Source organism: Taudactylus pleione, unplaced genomic scaffold (assembly GCF_031769625.1).
Source record: "Taudactylus pleione unplaced genomic scaffold, aTauple2 ptg000051l, whole genome shotgun sequence".
Classification (NCBI taxonomy): domain Eukaryota; kingdom Metazoa; phylum Chordata; class Amphibia; order Anura; family Myobatrachidae; genus Taudactylus; species Taudactylus pleione.
Window position 1 is genome coordinate 5,844,063 of NW_028284453.1, and position 13,577 is coordinate 5,857,639.

General features: G+C 45.5%; 1 protein-coding gene across 1 annotated transcript; it reads left to right on the plus strand.

Annotated features, from left to right (window-relative positions):
• The first annotated feature begins 6,950 nt into the window (after positions 1-6,950).
• On the plus strand, positions 6,951-11,525 carry LOC148535486 (ATP-sensitive inward rectifier potassium channel 11-like). The gene is made up of 2 exons (XM_088462656.1): positions 6,951-6,983; positions 8,133-11,525. The coding sequence occupies exon 2, from the start codon at positions 8,183-8,185 to the stop codon at positions 9,374-9,376; it is 1,194 nt and encodes a 397-aa protein (XP_088318782.1). The 5' UTR covers positions 6,951-6,983; positions 8,133-8,182; the 3' UTR covers positions 9,377-11,525.
• The last annotated feature ends 2,052 nt before the right edge of the window (positions 11,526-13,577 follow it).

Below are 13,577 nucleotides of genomic sequence, written 5' to 3' on the forward strand. Positions count from 1 at the left end.
CAGGCCATATCACTGGCATGACTGACTCTCCTATCCGGGATTCCTCCGGAGGATCCTGCATTGCTACGCCTACTGCTGCCGCTGCTGCTGTTGCTGCTGCTGCTGGGAGTCGTTCATCATCCCAGAGAGGAAGTAGGAACACCACTACTTTTACTAAACAATTGACCCTCCAACAGTCCTTAGCGAGGAGGATGAAGTACGACAGCAGTCATCCTGAAGCAAAACGTATAACTGAGGCCTTGACTGCTATGTTGGTGTTAGACGTGCGTCCGGTATCCGCCATTAGTGCAGTGGGATTTAGACAATTGATGGAGGTAGTGTGTCCCCGGTTCCAAATCCCGTCTAGATTCCACTTCACTAGGCAGGCGATACCGAGACTGTACAGAAACGTCAGAAAAAGTGTCCTCAGTGTCCTGAAAAATGCCGTTGTACACAATGTCCACTTAACCACGGACATGTGGACAAGTGGAACAGGGCAGACTAAGGACTATATGACTGTGACAGCCCACTGGGTAGATGTATCACCTTACGCAGCAACAGCAGCAGCGTCACCAGTAGCAGCATCTCAGAAACGCCAGCTCGTTACAAGGCAGGCTACGCTGTGTATCACCGGTTTCAGTAAGAGGCACACCGCCGACAACCTCTTAGAGAAACTGAGGGAAATCATCGCCCAGTGGCTTACCCCACTTAGACTCTCCTGGGGATTTGTGATATCTGACAACGCCACCAATATTGTGCGGGCATTACATCTGGGCAAATTCCAGCACGTCCCATGTTTTGCTCACACAATAAACTTGGTGGTGCAGAATTTTCTGAAAAGCGACAGGGGCGTGCAGGAGACGCTTTGGGTGGCCCGAAAAATTTCTGGCCACTTTCGCCATTCAGCGACTGCGTGCCGAAGACTGGAGCGCCAGCAAACACTCTTGAACCTGCCCCGCCATCACCTGAAGCAAGAGGTTGTGACGCGGTGGAACTCAACCCTCTATATGCTTCAGAGGATGGAGGAGCAGCAAAAGGCCATACAAGCCTATACATCCACCTATGACATAGGCAAAGGAGGGGGTATGCACCTGACTCAAGCGCAGTGGAGAATGATTTCCGTGTTGTGCAAGGTTCTTCAGCCCTTCGAACTTGCCACACGTGAAGTCAGTTCAGACACTGCCAGCTTGAGTCAGGTCATTCCCCTCATCAGGCTTTTGCAGAAGCAGCTGGAGAAAGTGAAGGAGGAGCTAAGACGGAGCGATTCCGCTCGGCATGTGGGACTTGTGGATGAAGCCCTTCATTCGCTTTGCCAGGATTCCAGGGTGGTCAATCTGTTGAAATCAGACCACTACATTTTGGCCACCGTGCTCGATCCTAGGTTTAAAGCCTATGTGGTGTCTCTCTTTCCGGCCGACACAAGCCTGCAGAGGTGCAAAGACCTGCTGGTGAACACACTGTCAGCTGAAGCGGAACGTGACACGTCAACGGCTCCTTCTTCATTTTCTCCCGCAACTGGGGCTGCCAGGAAAAAACTTAGGTATCCTAAGCAACCCGCTGGCGGTGATGCAGGGCAGGCAGGACCAAGTTTGGACATCTGGTCCGGACTGAAGGACCTGGCAACAATTTCTGACATGTCTACTGTCACTGCATATGATACTGTCACCATTGACAGAATGGTGGAGGATTACATCGGTGACAGCATCCAAGTAGGCATGTCAGACAGTCCATACCTGTACTGGCAGGAAAAAGAGGCAATTTGGAGGCCCCTGTACAAACTGGCTCTATTTTACCTGAGTTGCCCCCCCTCCAGTGTGTACTCCGAAAGAGTGTTTAGTGCAGCCGGGAACCTTGTCAGCGAAAGGCGTAGGAGGTTGCTTCCACAGAATGTGGAGAAGATGATGTTCATCAAAATGAATTATCAGCTCTTCCAGGGAGACCAGCCTCCAGAAGGTACAGAGGGACCTGTGGTGGTGGATTCAAGTGGGGACGAGTTAATACTTTGTGAGGATGAGGATGTACACACTGAAGAGGGTGAGGAATCGGTGGATGAGGAGGATGAGGATGACATCTTGCCTCCGTAGAGCCAGTTTGTGCAGGGACACATTAATTGCCAGCTTGTTTTGTGGGGGCCCAAACGAACCAATCATTTCAGCCACAGTTGTGTGGCAGACCCTGGCGCTGAAATGATTGATTTGTTAAAGTGTGCATGTCCTGTTTATACAACATAAGGGTGGGTGGGAGGGCCCAAGGACAATTCCATCTTGCACCTCTTTTTTTCTTTGCATTATGTACAGTTTGGGGCCTAGTTTTTCTAACTGCCATCCTGCCTGCCACTGCAGTGTCACTCCTAGATGGGTCACGTGTTTGTGCCGCCCACTCGTGTCGCTTAGCATAGTCATCCAGCTACCTCGGTGCAACCTTTTGGACATAAAAACACTATTGTGAGGTGTGAGGTGTTCAGAATAGACTGGAAATGAGTGGAAATTAAGGTTATTGAGGTTAATAATAGCATAGGAGCAGAAAAACCTACAAATTCTGTGATTTTAGCTGTTTTTATGCTTTTTTTCAAAAAAATACAGATCCAAAACACAAAACCCAGAACCCAAAACACGGAAGGGTGGTTTTGGCAAAACCAATCCAGATCCAAAACACGAAGAAAGATCCAGATCCAAAACCAAAACACAAAACACGAAAAGTGGCCGGTGCACACCCCTAATATATATATATTTATGTTTATACATTTTAACAGTTGTTTATGGTTTCGTTTTTAAAGTTGTCTTTGGTTTGGTACTGTTTTTGGTTTGGTTTTGTTGTTATGGTGTTTTACATTTTTTAAATCCTGATTGCATTTTAAAAGACATTTTTAAAAAACATCAGTAATTTGCTTGAGTCAGTGGGTGGGTGGGCGATGCATTATACACACATAGGTGCCGAGTGGGCGATGTATTATACATATAAAGGTGCTGAGTGGGTGGGCGATGCATAAAACACATAGGTTCTGAGTGGGTGGGTGGGCGATGCATTATACACATATAGGTGGTCAGTGGGTGGGTGGGCAATGCATTATACACATATAGGTGGTCAGTGGGTGGGTAGGCGATGCATTATACACATATAGGTGCAGAGTGGGTGGGTGATGCATTAAACACATAGATGCTGAGAGGGTGGGTAGGCGATGCATTATACACATATAGGTGCAGAGTGGGTGGGTGATGCATTAAACACATAGATGCTGAGAGGGTGGGTAGGCGATGCATTATACACATATAGGTGCAGAGTGGGTGGCTGGGTGATGCATTAAAAACAAAAGTGCTGAGTGGGTGGGAAATGCATTATACACATATAGGTGCTGAGTGGGTGGGTGGATGATGCATTAAACACATGGCTGCTGAGTGGGTGGGCGATGCATTATACACATATAGGTGGTCAGTGGGTGGGTGGGCGATGCATTATACACATATAGGTGCTGAGTGGGTGGGTAGACGATGCATTATACACATATAGGTGCAGAGTGGGTGGGTGATGCATTAAACACATAGGTGCTGAGTGGGTGGGTAGGTGATGCATTATACACATATAGGTGCTGAGTGGGTGGGTGATGCATTAAACACATAGGTGCTGAGTGGGTTGGTGGGCGATGCATTATACACATATAGGTGCTGAGTGGGTGGATGATGCATTAAACACATAGGTGCTGAGTGGGTTGGTGGGCGATGCATTATACACATATAGGTGCTGAGTGGGTGGGTGGGCGATGCATTATGCACATATAGGTGGTCAGTGGGTGAGCGATCCATTATACACATATAGGTGCAGATTGGGTGGGTGATGCATTAAACACAAAGGTTCTGAGTGGGTGGGTGGGTGGGCGATGCATTATACACATATAGGTGCAGAGTGGGTGGCTGGGTGATGCATTAAAAACAAAAATGCTGAGTGGGTGGGTGGGCAATGCATTATACACATATAGGTGCTGAGTGGGTGGGTGGATGATGCATTAAACACATGGCTGCTGAGTGGGTGGGCGATGCATTATACACATATAGGTGGTCAGTGGGTGGGCGATGCATTATACACATATAGGTGCTGAGTGGGTGGGTAGGCGATGCATTATACACATATAGGTGCAGAGTGGGTGGGTGATGCATTAAACATATAGGTGCTGAGTGGGTGGGTAGGCGATGCATTATACACATATAGGTGCTGAGTGGGTGGGTGGATGATGCATTAAACACATTGCTGCTGAGTGGGTTGGTGGGCGATGCATTATACACATATAGGTGCTGAGTGGGTGGGTAGGCGATGCATTATACACATATAGGTGCTGAGTGGGTTGGTGGGCGATGCATTATACACATATAGGTGCTGAGTGGGTGGGTGATGCATTAAACACATAGGTGCTGAGTGGGTTGGTGGGCGATGTATTATACACATATAGGTGCTGAGTGAGTGGGCGATGCATTATACACATAGGTGCTGAGTGGGTGGGTGGGCGATGATTTATACACATATAGGTGCTGAGTGGGTGGGTGGGCGATGCATTATACACATATAGGTGCTGAGTGGGTGGGTGGGCGATGCATTATACACATGGCTGCTGAGTGGGTGGGAGGGCGATGCATTATACACATATAGGTGGTCAGTGGGTGGGTGGGGAATGCATTATACACATATAGGTGCTGAGTGGGTGGGTAGGCGATGCATTATACACATATAGGTGCAGAGTGGGTGGGTGGATGATGCATTAAACACATCGCTGCTGAGTGGGTTGGTGGGCGATGCATTATACACATATAGGTGCTGAGTGGGTGGGTGGGCGATGCATTATGCACATATAGGTGGTCAGTGGGTGGGTGGGCAATGCATTATACACATATAGGTGCTGAGTGAGTGGGCGATGCATTATACACATAGGTGCTGAGTGGGTGGGTGGGCGATGATTTATACACATATAGGTGCTGAGTGGGTGGGTGATGCATTATACACATATAGGTGCTGAGTGGGTGATGCATTATACACATATAGGTGCTGAGCGGGTGGGCGATGCATTATACACATATAGGTGCTGAGTGGGGGGTGGGCGATGCATTATACACATATAGGTGCTGAGTGGGTGGGTGGGCGATGCATTATACACATATAGGTGGTCAGTGGGTGGGTGGGCGATGCATTATACACATATAGGTGCTGAGCGGGTGGGCAATGCATTATACACATATGTGCTGAGTGGGTGGGTGGGCGATGCATTATGTACATATAGGTGGTCAGTGGGTGGGTGGGCGATGCATTATACACATATAGGTGCTGAGTGGGTTGGTGGGCGATGCATTATACACATATAGGTGCTGAGTGAGTGGGCGATGCATTATACACATATAGGTGCTGAGTGGGTGGGTGGGCGATGCATTATACACATATAGGTGGTCAGTGGGTGGGTGGGTGATGCATTATACACATATAGGTGCTGAGTGGGTGGGTAGGCAATGCATTATACACATATAGGTGGTCAGTGGGTGGGTGGGTGATGCATTATACACATATAGGTGCTGAGTGGGTGGGTGGGTGATGCATTATACACATATAGGTGGTCAGTGGGTGGGTGGGCGATGCATTATACACATATAGGCGCTGAGCGGGTGGGCGATGCATTATACACATATAGGTGCTGAGTGGGTGGGTGGGCGATGCATTATACTTATATAGGTGCTGAGTGGGTGGGTGGGCGATGCATTATACATATATAGGTGCTGAGTGAGTGGGTGATGCATTATACACATATAGGTGGTCAGTGGGTTATGCATTATACACATATAGGTGCTGAGTGGGTTGGTGGGCGATGCATTATACACATATAGGTGGTCAGTGGGTTATGCATTATACACATATAGGTGCTGAGTGGGTGGGTGGGCGATGCTTTATACACATATAGGTGGTCAGTGGGTGGGTGACATTGGTGGCCAGTGGGTGAGGCATATTCATTGGTGGACAGGATCTGCATATACATTGATGCTCAGTACAAATATACTCACCAGATTCCCAGATTCCACGATCAGGTGTGCTGAACTTGGTAATCGCGTCCGTCTTCCTTGAAGTCACGATGCTGCACAAAATGCAGACTGGGTGTGTACAGGGGTATGTCAGTCACGTGACGGAATGAACGATAGATTGTGCATTGGATTGTGAGTACAAACACACATACGATCCGCACCACATCGGTTCCGAGATTGGCAAATATTCCCTGCAGCAGGCAAGATCTGAAGATGCGATGTACGACCAGCGGGGACGTGCACTGGCATCATAATCATGAGTAGAGACTCAGGATTAGCACATATTTTACACGATCTGTCATCCCAAAGCGTCGGAAACAGGCTGATCGTGTAAAATATCACCTAGTATGTGGGCACCTTAAATCTTAATCACAGATTTATTAATATTTCAAGCAATAACATAATAATACAAAGCTTTGCCCTCTTTATACCTTTTCTACCTAAGACCTTTGCAACCAGGATCTGGAAGTGGTGGCAGTTCTGGAAGGAGTAATGGAAACAACAGGTATAACTACCCAGGCGAGAACATCCTATTTTTAGTATTGATTGCAATTTACCTGGTAACTGGTCACAGGAATATCTATCACTACATGAGTTGCAGTGGCAATAATTGTCCATATATGTAGTGCAGTAATGAATTACACATCTCTGTGGAATGCTTGCACCTTAACGGGTGTGTGGCACACAGTGGCAGATGAAATGCAGGAGGAGGAGGAGGAAGAGGACACATTGCCCATTGCACCTGAGCTGTAGTTGTGTGTTGCTATCCTATCATCTGTCGTATATGAGAACAACCCCAGCTCCCAGCCTATCAGATCGTGCAACCACAGACACCAGAGGAAACCTATAGCAGAGACAGCATCTTGCACATAGACTGTACCATTCTCCCAAAAGAGAAGGGGAGGCGCTTTCCAGTCCCCACTGTATGCCTGCATGGTTTCCTTAGATGACCAGGTAAGCGAACCACAAGCAGAGGTGGGCTTTATTTAGCCCCTTATCCACCCTGCATTGCCTTTGTCTCTCATTACACCTCCGTTAATAATTGATTGCCATGAACAGGCCCCAGTGTGACTGTGCCCTCAGCTCATCAGTGAATCTATAAAGTGGGATAGATTAAGTAGCTGTGCTTCCAGCTGATCTATGTTACTGCTCATGTCAAATGTCAGCATCTTTAACCCTTTAAAGTCAGTGGCTCTGTCCCTGGTGCTGAAAGCATTGTTAGTGCTGAAAGCAAAACCTGATCTGAGCTTAATATCTAACTAGTATTGACAGACATCTGTTTATGCTTCCCAGTAACGGGATATTTGACACTGGCCGGTACTGATACATAAGAACTCGCAGCTTGTGCTCCAGGCAGAATAATGCCTGTTTGCCTTTTTATTGTATTGTAGGGTTATATATAGAGATAGACATTTGTAGATTCATACACAAGCACATGACCAGTGATGTGTCATTAACTGAAAAGACTGCACCATCAGTTTTTTATTTACCTGTTTGAGATTCCCTTCAGGGAACTTTCCTAAAGGTGTGACAGATGCTTTCGCTGTCTATAATAGAGGAGGTAATACTTCACCTGTTTTTTTTTTTGTTTTTTTTTACGGCGCTGCAGTGAAATTGGATGTTCACTCTGCATTTTACATTAATGGTTGATTTCTGATCATTTTTAAAGCATATCTAATAAATTAAGATTTTATGCATCAGTTTTTTGGAGATAGAGTGCACCAATATAACTGATTTTATTTTCTCTTTTCTTGTGAACATATGTATTTAATCAGTTGGTAGCACCACCATATTTCCTGACTATATTGTAGTGATATTTACTCTCTACTTGTAATATTTTGGGTGAAAAAAAATCTCCTATTTACTAACATTACAACAGGTATTTGCTCTTCCTTGCCACCTATGAACAGTATTTAACAACATTGTCCAAAGATGTAAATGTGTAATAACTAACAACCAATCATCAGTTAGCTTTTATTTGTTTATTGCAAGTTATTCAAACTGGTGTCACGTGTACCATTGAGCAATGTTAGTAAATAGCTGCCCTATGTGAACAGCTGAGCACCTTCTTGCATAATAATAATTCAACTTCTTTTGTTGCAGATAGAGTTATTTCTGCATAAAATCAGTAAAATCTCTTGCAATACACAAACATGCTTGCCCGGAAAGGGCTGATCCATGAAGAATACTTGATAACTCGCGTTGCAGAAGATAAAACCGCACATGCCCAATACAGGGCCAAAACCAGAAAGGCACGCTTCGTGTCAAAAAATGGTGCCTGCAACGTGGCCCATAAGAATATTCGAGAGCAAGGACGTTTCCTCCAGGATATCTTCACCACCATGGTGGACCTCAAATGGCAGCACAGCCTGCTTATCTTCACGATGACCTTTATCTGTAGCTGGATGCTCTTTGCTATGGCTTGGTGGCTCATTGCCTTTGCCCATGGAGATCTTGAGCCCAAACGTAGCTCTATCATACCTTGTGTCACTAATATTCAGTCTTTCACTTCAGCATTTCTCTTCTCCATTGAGGTCCAGGTCACCATTGGATTTGGAGGCCGTATGGTCACGGAACAGTGCCCTTTGGCCATCACGATTCTCATCATTCAAAACATATCTGGTTTAATCATAAATGCTGTTATGTTGGGATGCATTTTCATGAAGACTGCACAGGCAAACCGCAGGGCTGAGACTCTGATCTTCAGCAAGCACGCTGTCATTGCCTGTCGGGATGGCAAATATAATTTTATGTTCCGTGTGGGTGACCTACGGAAGAGTATGATCATCAGTGCTTCAATCACGATTCAGGTAGTCAAGAAAACCACAACAGATGAGGGAGAAATCGTCCCAATCTCCCAGATAGACATCCAAGTGGAGAACCCAGTAGGGACGAATTCCATTTTCTTGGTGTCACCTCTCATTATAAGTCATACGATTAATGAGAAAAGCCCTCTTTATACCTTTTCTGCCTATGACCTTTGCAACCAGGATCTGGAAGTGGTGGCAATTCTGGAAGGAGTAGTGGAGACAACAGGTATAACTACCCAGGCGAGAACATCCTATTTGTCAGAAGAAATCCTCTGGGGCCATCGTTTTGTCCCCATTGTGACAGAAGAAGAAGGCAGGTACTCTGTCGACTACTCCAAATTTGGAAACACAGTTAAAGTGCATGGACCCCTGTGTAGTGCTAAAGACCTGATGGAAGGCAGATATCATGCACTTTCTAAAAATGGACATCATTCTAGAATGCTGAAGAAAAGGAAAGGAGAACGTCAGGACAATTCTATACTGGATAAGAAATTGGCTACAGAAGTACAACCCGGTGATTCTTTATCTGATTCCTAATGTTTGCATTTTTACTGCTGAGCAACGTACATTTATTTTCATCTCACTGAATGTAAATCATCAGGATAAAAGGGTAACATTTGTGTTAATAATGGGTACATGTTGCCTACGTACAGTAGAGGCAGCCATTTTGTAGGCTGCACCCATAATCAGTGAATGCAGATAACCAATACACTTGAAACTAGTGACATCACTGAGGTACGAATATTGGTTCCTGCTTTAAAATGGCTTTCATAGTTCATGTTACAAAATGGCTGCTGCCACTATGTGTACAGTATGGTCTAGATGCGCTTTACGCTTATCCTGTACAGACTACACTACTGTACTGTTCTTTAAGCCCCAGAAACTGCTCAACATGACCATTTAAAGTGGAAAGACTAATGTTTAAGCTCCACATAAGGAGCATGCTCACTAGGACCTACTGTCACCCTGTTTCCATTTACAGTGCTATATAGAGAGCGAAAGAACATCTCTTGAAATGTTTTGCTCCAACAGTAATTTACTATCTTGATACGTAAATGGGTAAAAGAGATAAAAAATACTGTAACATAGATTGGTGCTAACAGCAGCTTATTGATCCATGTCATTGACTTGAGATGTGGAATGGACATTTACAGAAATATGGTAGTGTGTAATGAGTACGTCTATTTGCACAGAGCTGCTCAAACATTGAAAGAAATGCAACAGAGTACAATTTTCTATCTACTACCACTTGCAGGGGTATTTTGAGGGTCTACTTAAAATGTAAGGCTATTTGAAAATACCTGATATAGAGCAGGCTTTACTGAATAACCAAATGGAGCCTGATTCAGAGCCACATGCAATGCCACATGCAATGCCAATGTTCATGTAGTTGAGCGACTTTGCAACTACGCATGCGCAAAAATGTCTGAACACATTCAGAGGGGGTTATGTAAGTGTCGCAGGCGTTTCAATGCAAGCAGCTATGCTCAAAGACACACAGCCAGAGACATAGGAGGCCATAGCCAGAGGGACAGATTCACCTGCCACTGGGCTGGTGCAGGTTTCAATGGACACAATATTCGGTCTCACAGCGTGCACGGACTCTGTAAGTGTATGTCTCAGTCCTTGTACATTCGGACGAACGGGAAGGAGTTTGTAGCGGCATTTGCATACAGTCGAAAGCAGGCAACAGCCAATAGACACTGCTGGGTGCACTTTTGTGTGTGATGGAGAATCAGGCCCATGATCTTAAGGTGATGCTTGTCATTTAATGTGCAATAATTTAAGTGTTTATGGTGCCAGCATCCAGAAGGAGCAGCCATTTTGTAGTCTGCCTGTAGCACCCCATGATTTCACTGAGGTGGCACACATGAAATGGAGACCTGAATGTTATCTAATGCACATTATATAGCTCTGGAATTCATCAGTTTTTCTCACTGAATCACCTGTGCTGGAGTTAGTTCAATTTTAACTTTTTCACTTGTCCATATGGAGCCTAATAATCTTGTTTTTGTAGTGTTTTCATAATGGAGTCTGGAGATCTATACGGGTACCCTATTGTGGTAGAGGGGTTCATTGTTTAATCAATAACCCATTAGATATTTATATGACCCAGGCATAAGTAAATACAGTAGTAGCTCTCCAGCACAACAGCTGGTGAGCACAGTTTGCTTAGTCTGATATAATTATATGTGCTCAGATCAAGAGATCCAGAAAACACACACTTAGAGGTCCCATGTCAAGACTGCATTCAGGGAAAAACGTGTTTTAGAATCACTGAAGACTATAATCTAGACTAAACTCATATAAACCAATCAGCTGGTAGCTTTTTATCGGTCTAGAGCAAGTTAAACAATGAAAGTAAACGTCTGATTGGTTGCTATGGTTTTAGTTCAGATTTGCACCTTTGAACAATGTTAGGAAATAGCCTCCTATTTACAGACATTTATCTTTTATTACGCCTCATAACTGTTCTATTGTTTCCACCTCATATTATACACAAATCTTTTATCATGTTTTATCATTTGGAAAGCAGGTTCAAAGTCCTGACATATGTGTATAACTACCTCATGCGCTCTGTCAGCCTCCATGCCTTCTTTATCTGCTACGCTCAAGCTTTGGGCGAGACTATTTATACAAAACTATAAAAACAGCAAGATGGTGATCGTACACTGTGGCCATGTTTCCGGAGACCAAATAAAATGATCCATGCTAGAACAATGTTTTGCCTTCTCTGAGTCATAATTATTGTACTGTACAGTGTTTACTTACAAGGTGTGAATGTACATCATCATCAGCCCATACCCCACTCATTACTGTACCATTTTTTTACATGGCTGCAATAGGGTAGGTCATTGCTTGCCAACTAAAGCCCCCATACAAATGGTGATATATTGGGGCAATTCCCTGATCCCCAGACGCCAAGGTCGGGGCATTGGTGAAATCCAACATGGTGAATTTCCCTGATTTGCCGATCCCAACCTAAATATGATTGGGATCATGAAATCGCAGATTTTTAACATGAAGAATTTCACCAATTCCATGTAGGATTGGCGAACATCGACAGCCACCGATCAGCATTTCCTAACGGCAGATCGGTGGTTCCAGTCCAGTCAGGGAATTTGGAAAACAGCTAGCAGATGCATGGGGGTCTTTACACTACTATCGTCCCCATCAGTTTTCAATAATATCCATGCTTGAATGCAGGTGACTTAATTAGTGCCTCGTTCATTTTGATTCAACCACCTGTGGGAGATAAGGTGTAAGCTGGTTAAATGCACACTGAAGGAATAGGGACCTCATTCAGAGTCGGTCGCAAGCGCCAATGCGCTCGCAACCGACTCGATGGTCAGTCCTGCGCACGCGCAGCGGCCGCACTGCGCGTGCACAAGCCCCGGAGCGAGGGAGAAACTCTCTTGTTCCGGAGCTTGGTTCAAAATTGGAGGCTGTCGATGTTGATCGACAGCTCGCCCTGTTTTGTAGGCGGGCCAGGGGGGTGGTTTCCAAAACGGAGGTGTTCCTTAAGGAACGCTTGCCGTTTTGTGGGCGGCCGCACTGACATCATCAGTGATGTCAGTGGGGAGCTTCCTGCTCCATCAGAGCAGAAAGCTCCCTGGGGCTTACGAGTGCCGAGACCCAACCTTAGGGTCTCGTCGTAAGCCCCGATGGTCGCGATGGTGATCACCATCGCGATCATCAACCTGGTTGGTCGTTAAGCTGTGGGTGGTAACCCACAGCTTAACTAACGACCAGGAGCCCGCACTTCAAAAATGAAGCGGCCGCCCTCATTCAGAGAGAGCGATCGCTTCTTGTGACTGCCTCTGAATGAGGGCCTATATCCTGTACAGGGTTCGCTGCTAGTACTGAGAGGTTGTCCTCCTCTCTAGTTACACAATAATAGTAATGCTGGAGTATTGCGGCCAACCCGTAACTGATAAAGTAATGTATAAGTGTGGTGTATCACAAATCACTGTTCACTGTTAATGAATGTAACACTCTTTGGGGTCTATTCATGTGCAACATGAAGTGGCCACTAAAAGATATCACTATATAATGCATCACATTGATGCGATATATAGTGAAGTTTAGTAGCCATTCATGTATACTTACCTGACTGACGTCTTCGGGCGCTCTCTCTCCCCTTCGTGATCCCTCTACGCAGTGAGAAGACAGACATATCAGGAGCCCGATATGCCTGCTTCTCACTGCGCATGCACCGGTGTCTGAGAGCAGCAGGTCAGTTCAGACCTGCTGCAATGGATGCTGGGAAAAGGGGGCGGAGCTAGCACCGGGTGGCGGGCAGACAACAGGGAAGTGTGTAGCTTCCCTGCTCTGTTCGGCTTGTGGTACAGATTACGTCATCCTCAGATGGCCAATCTGTGCCACAGGAGAGGAACGGAAAGCTCCGCTTTCCGATCCTCCATGAATCGCACTCACCATACAACAGTATAATGATACGATGCAGGCATGGAGCGGGGGTGCCGCTGGAGAAGTAATACATTCTACACGGTAAACTACAAAGCAGAGAAGAGCCCTGATTTAAGCTAATCAGGGCTCTTCTCTGCTTCATGAATAGACCCATTTTACTTCAATGTAAAACATGAAACAGTATACATAAAACAAAAATGCATAAACTTATAAGCAATACAGTGGAGAGTGTATTCTCCTATAGTGCATGGAGAAAGTTATGATGCTGAGATGTATTCCCAGGTTAATGTATAGACAAGTAACCAAGGTA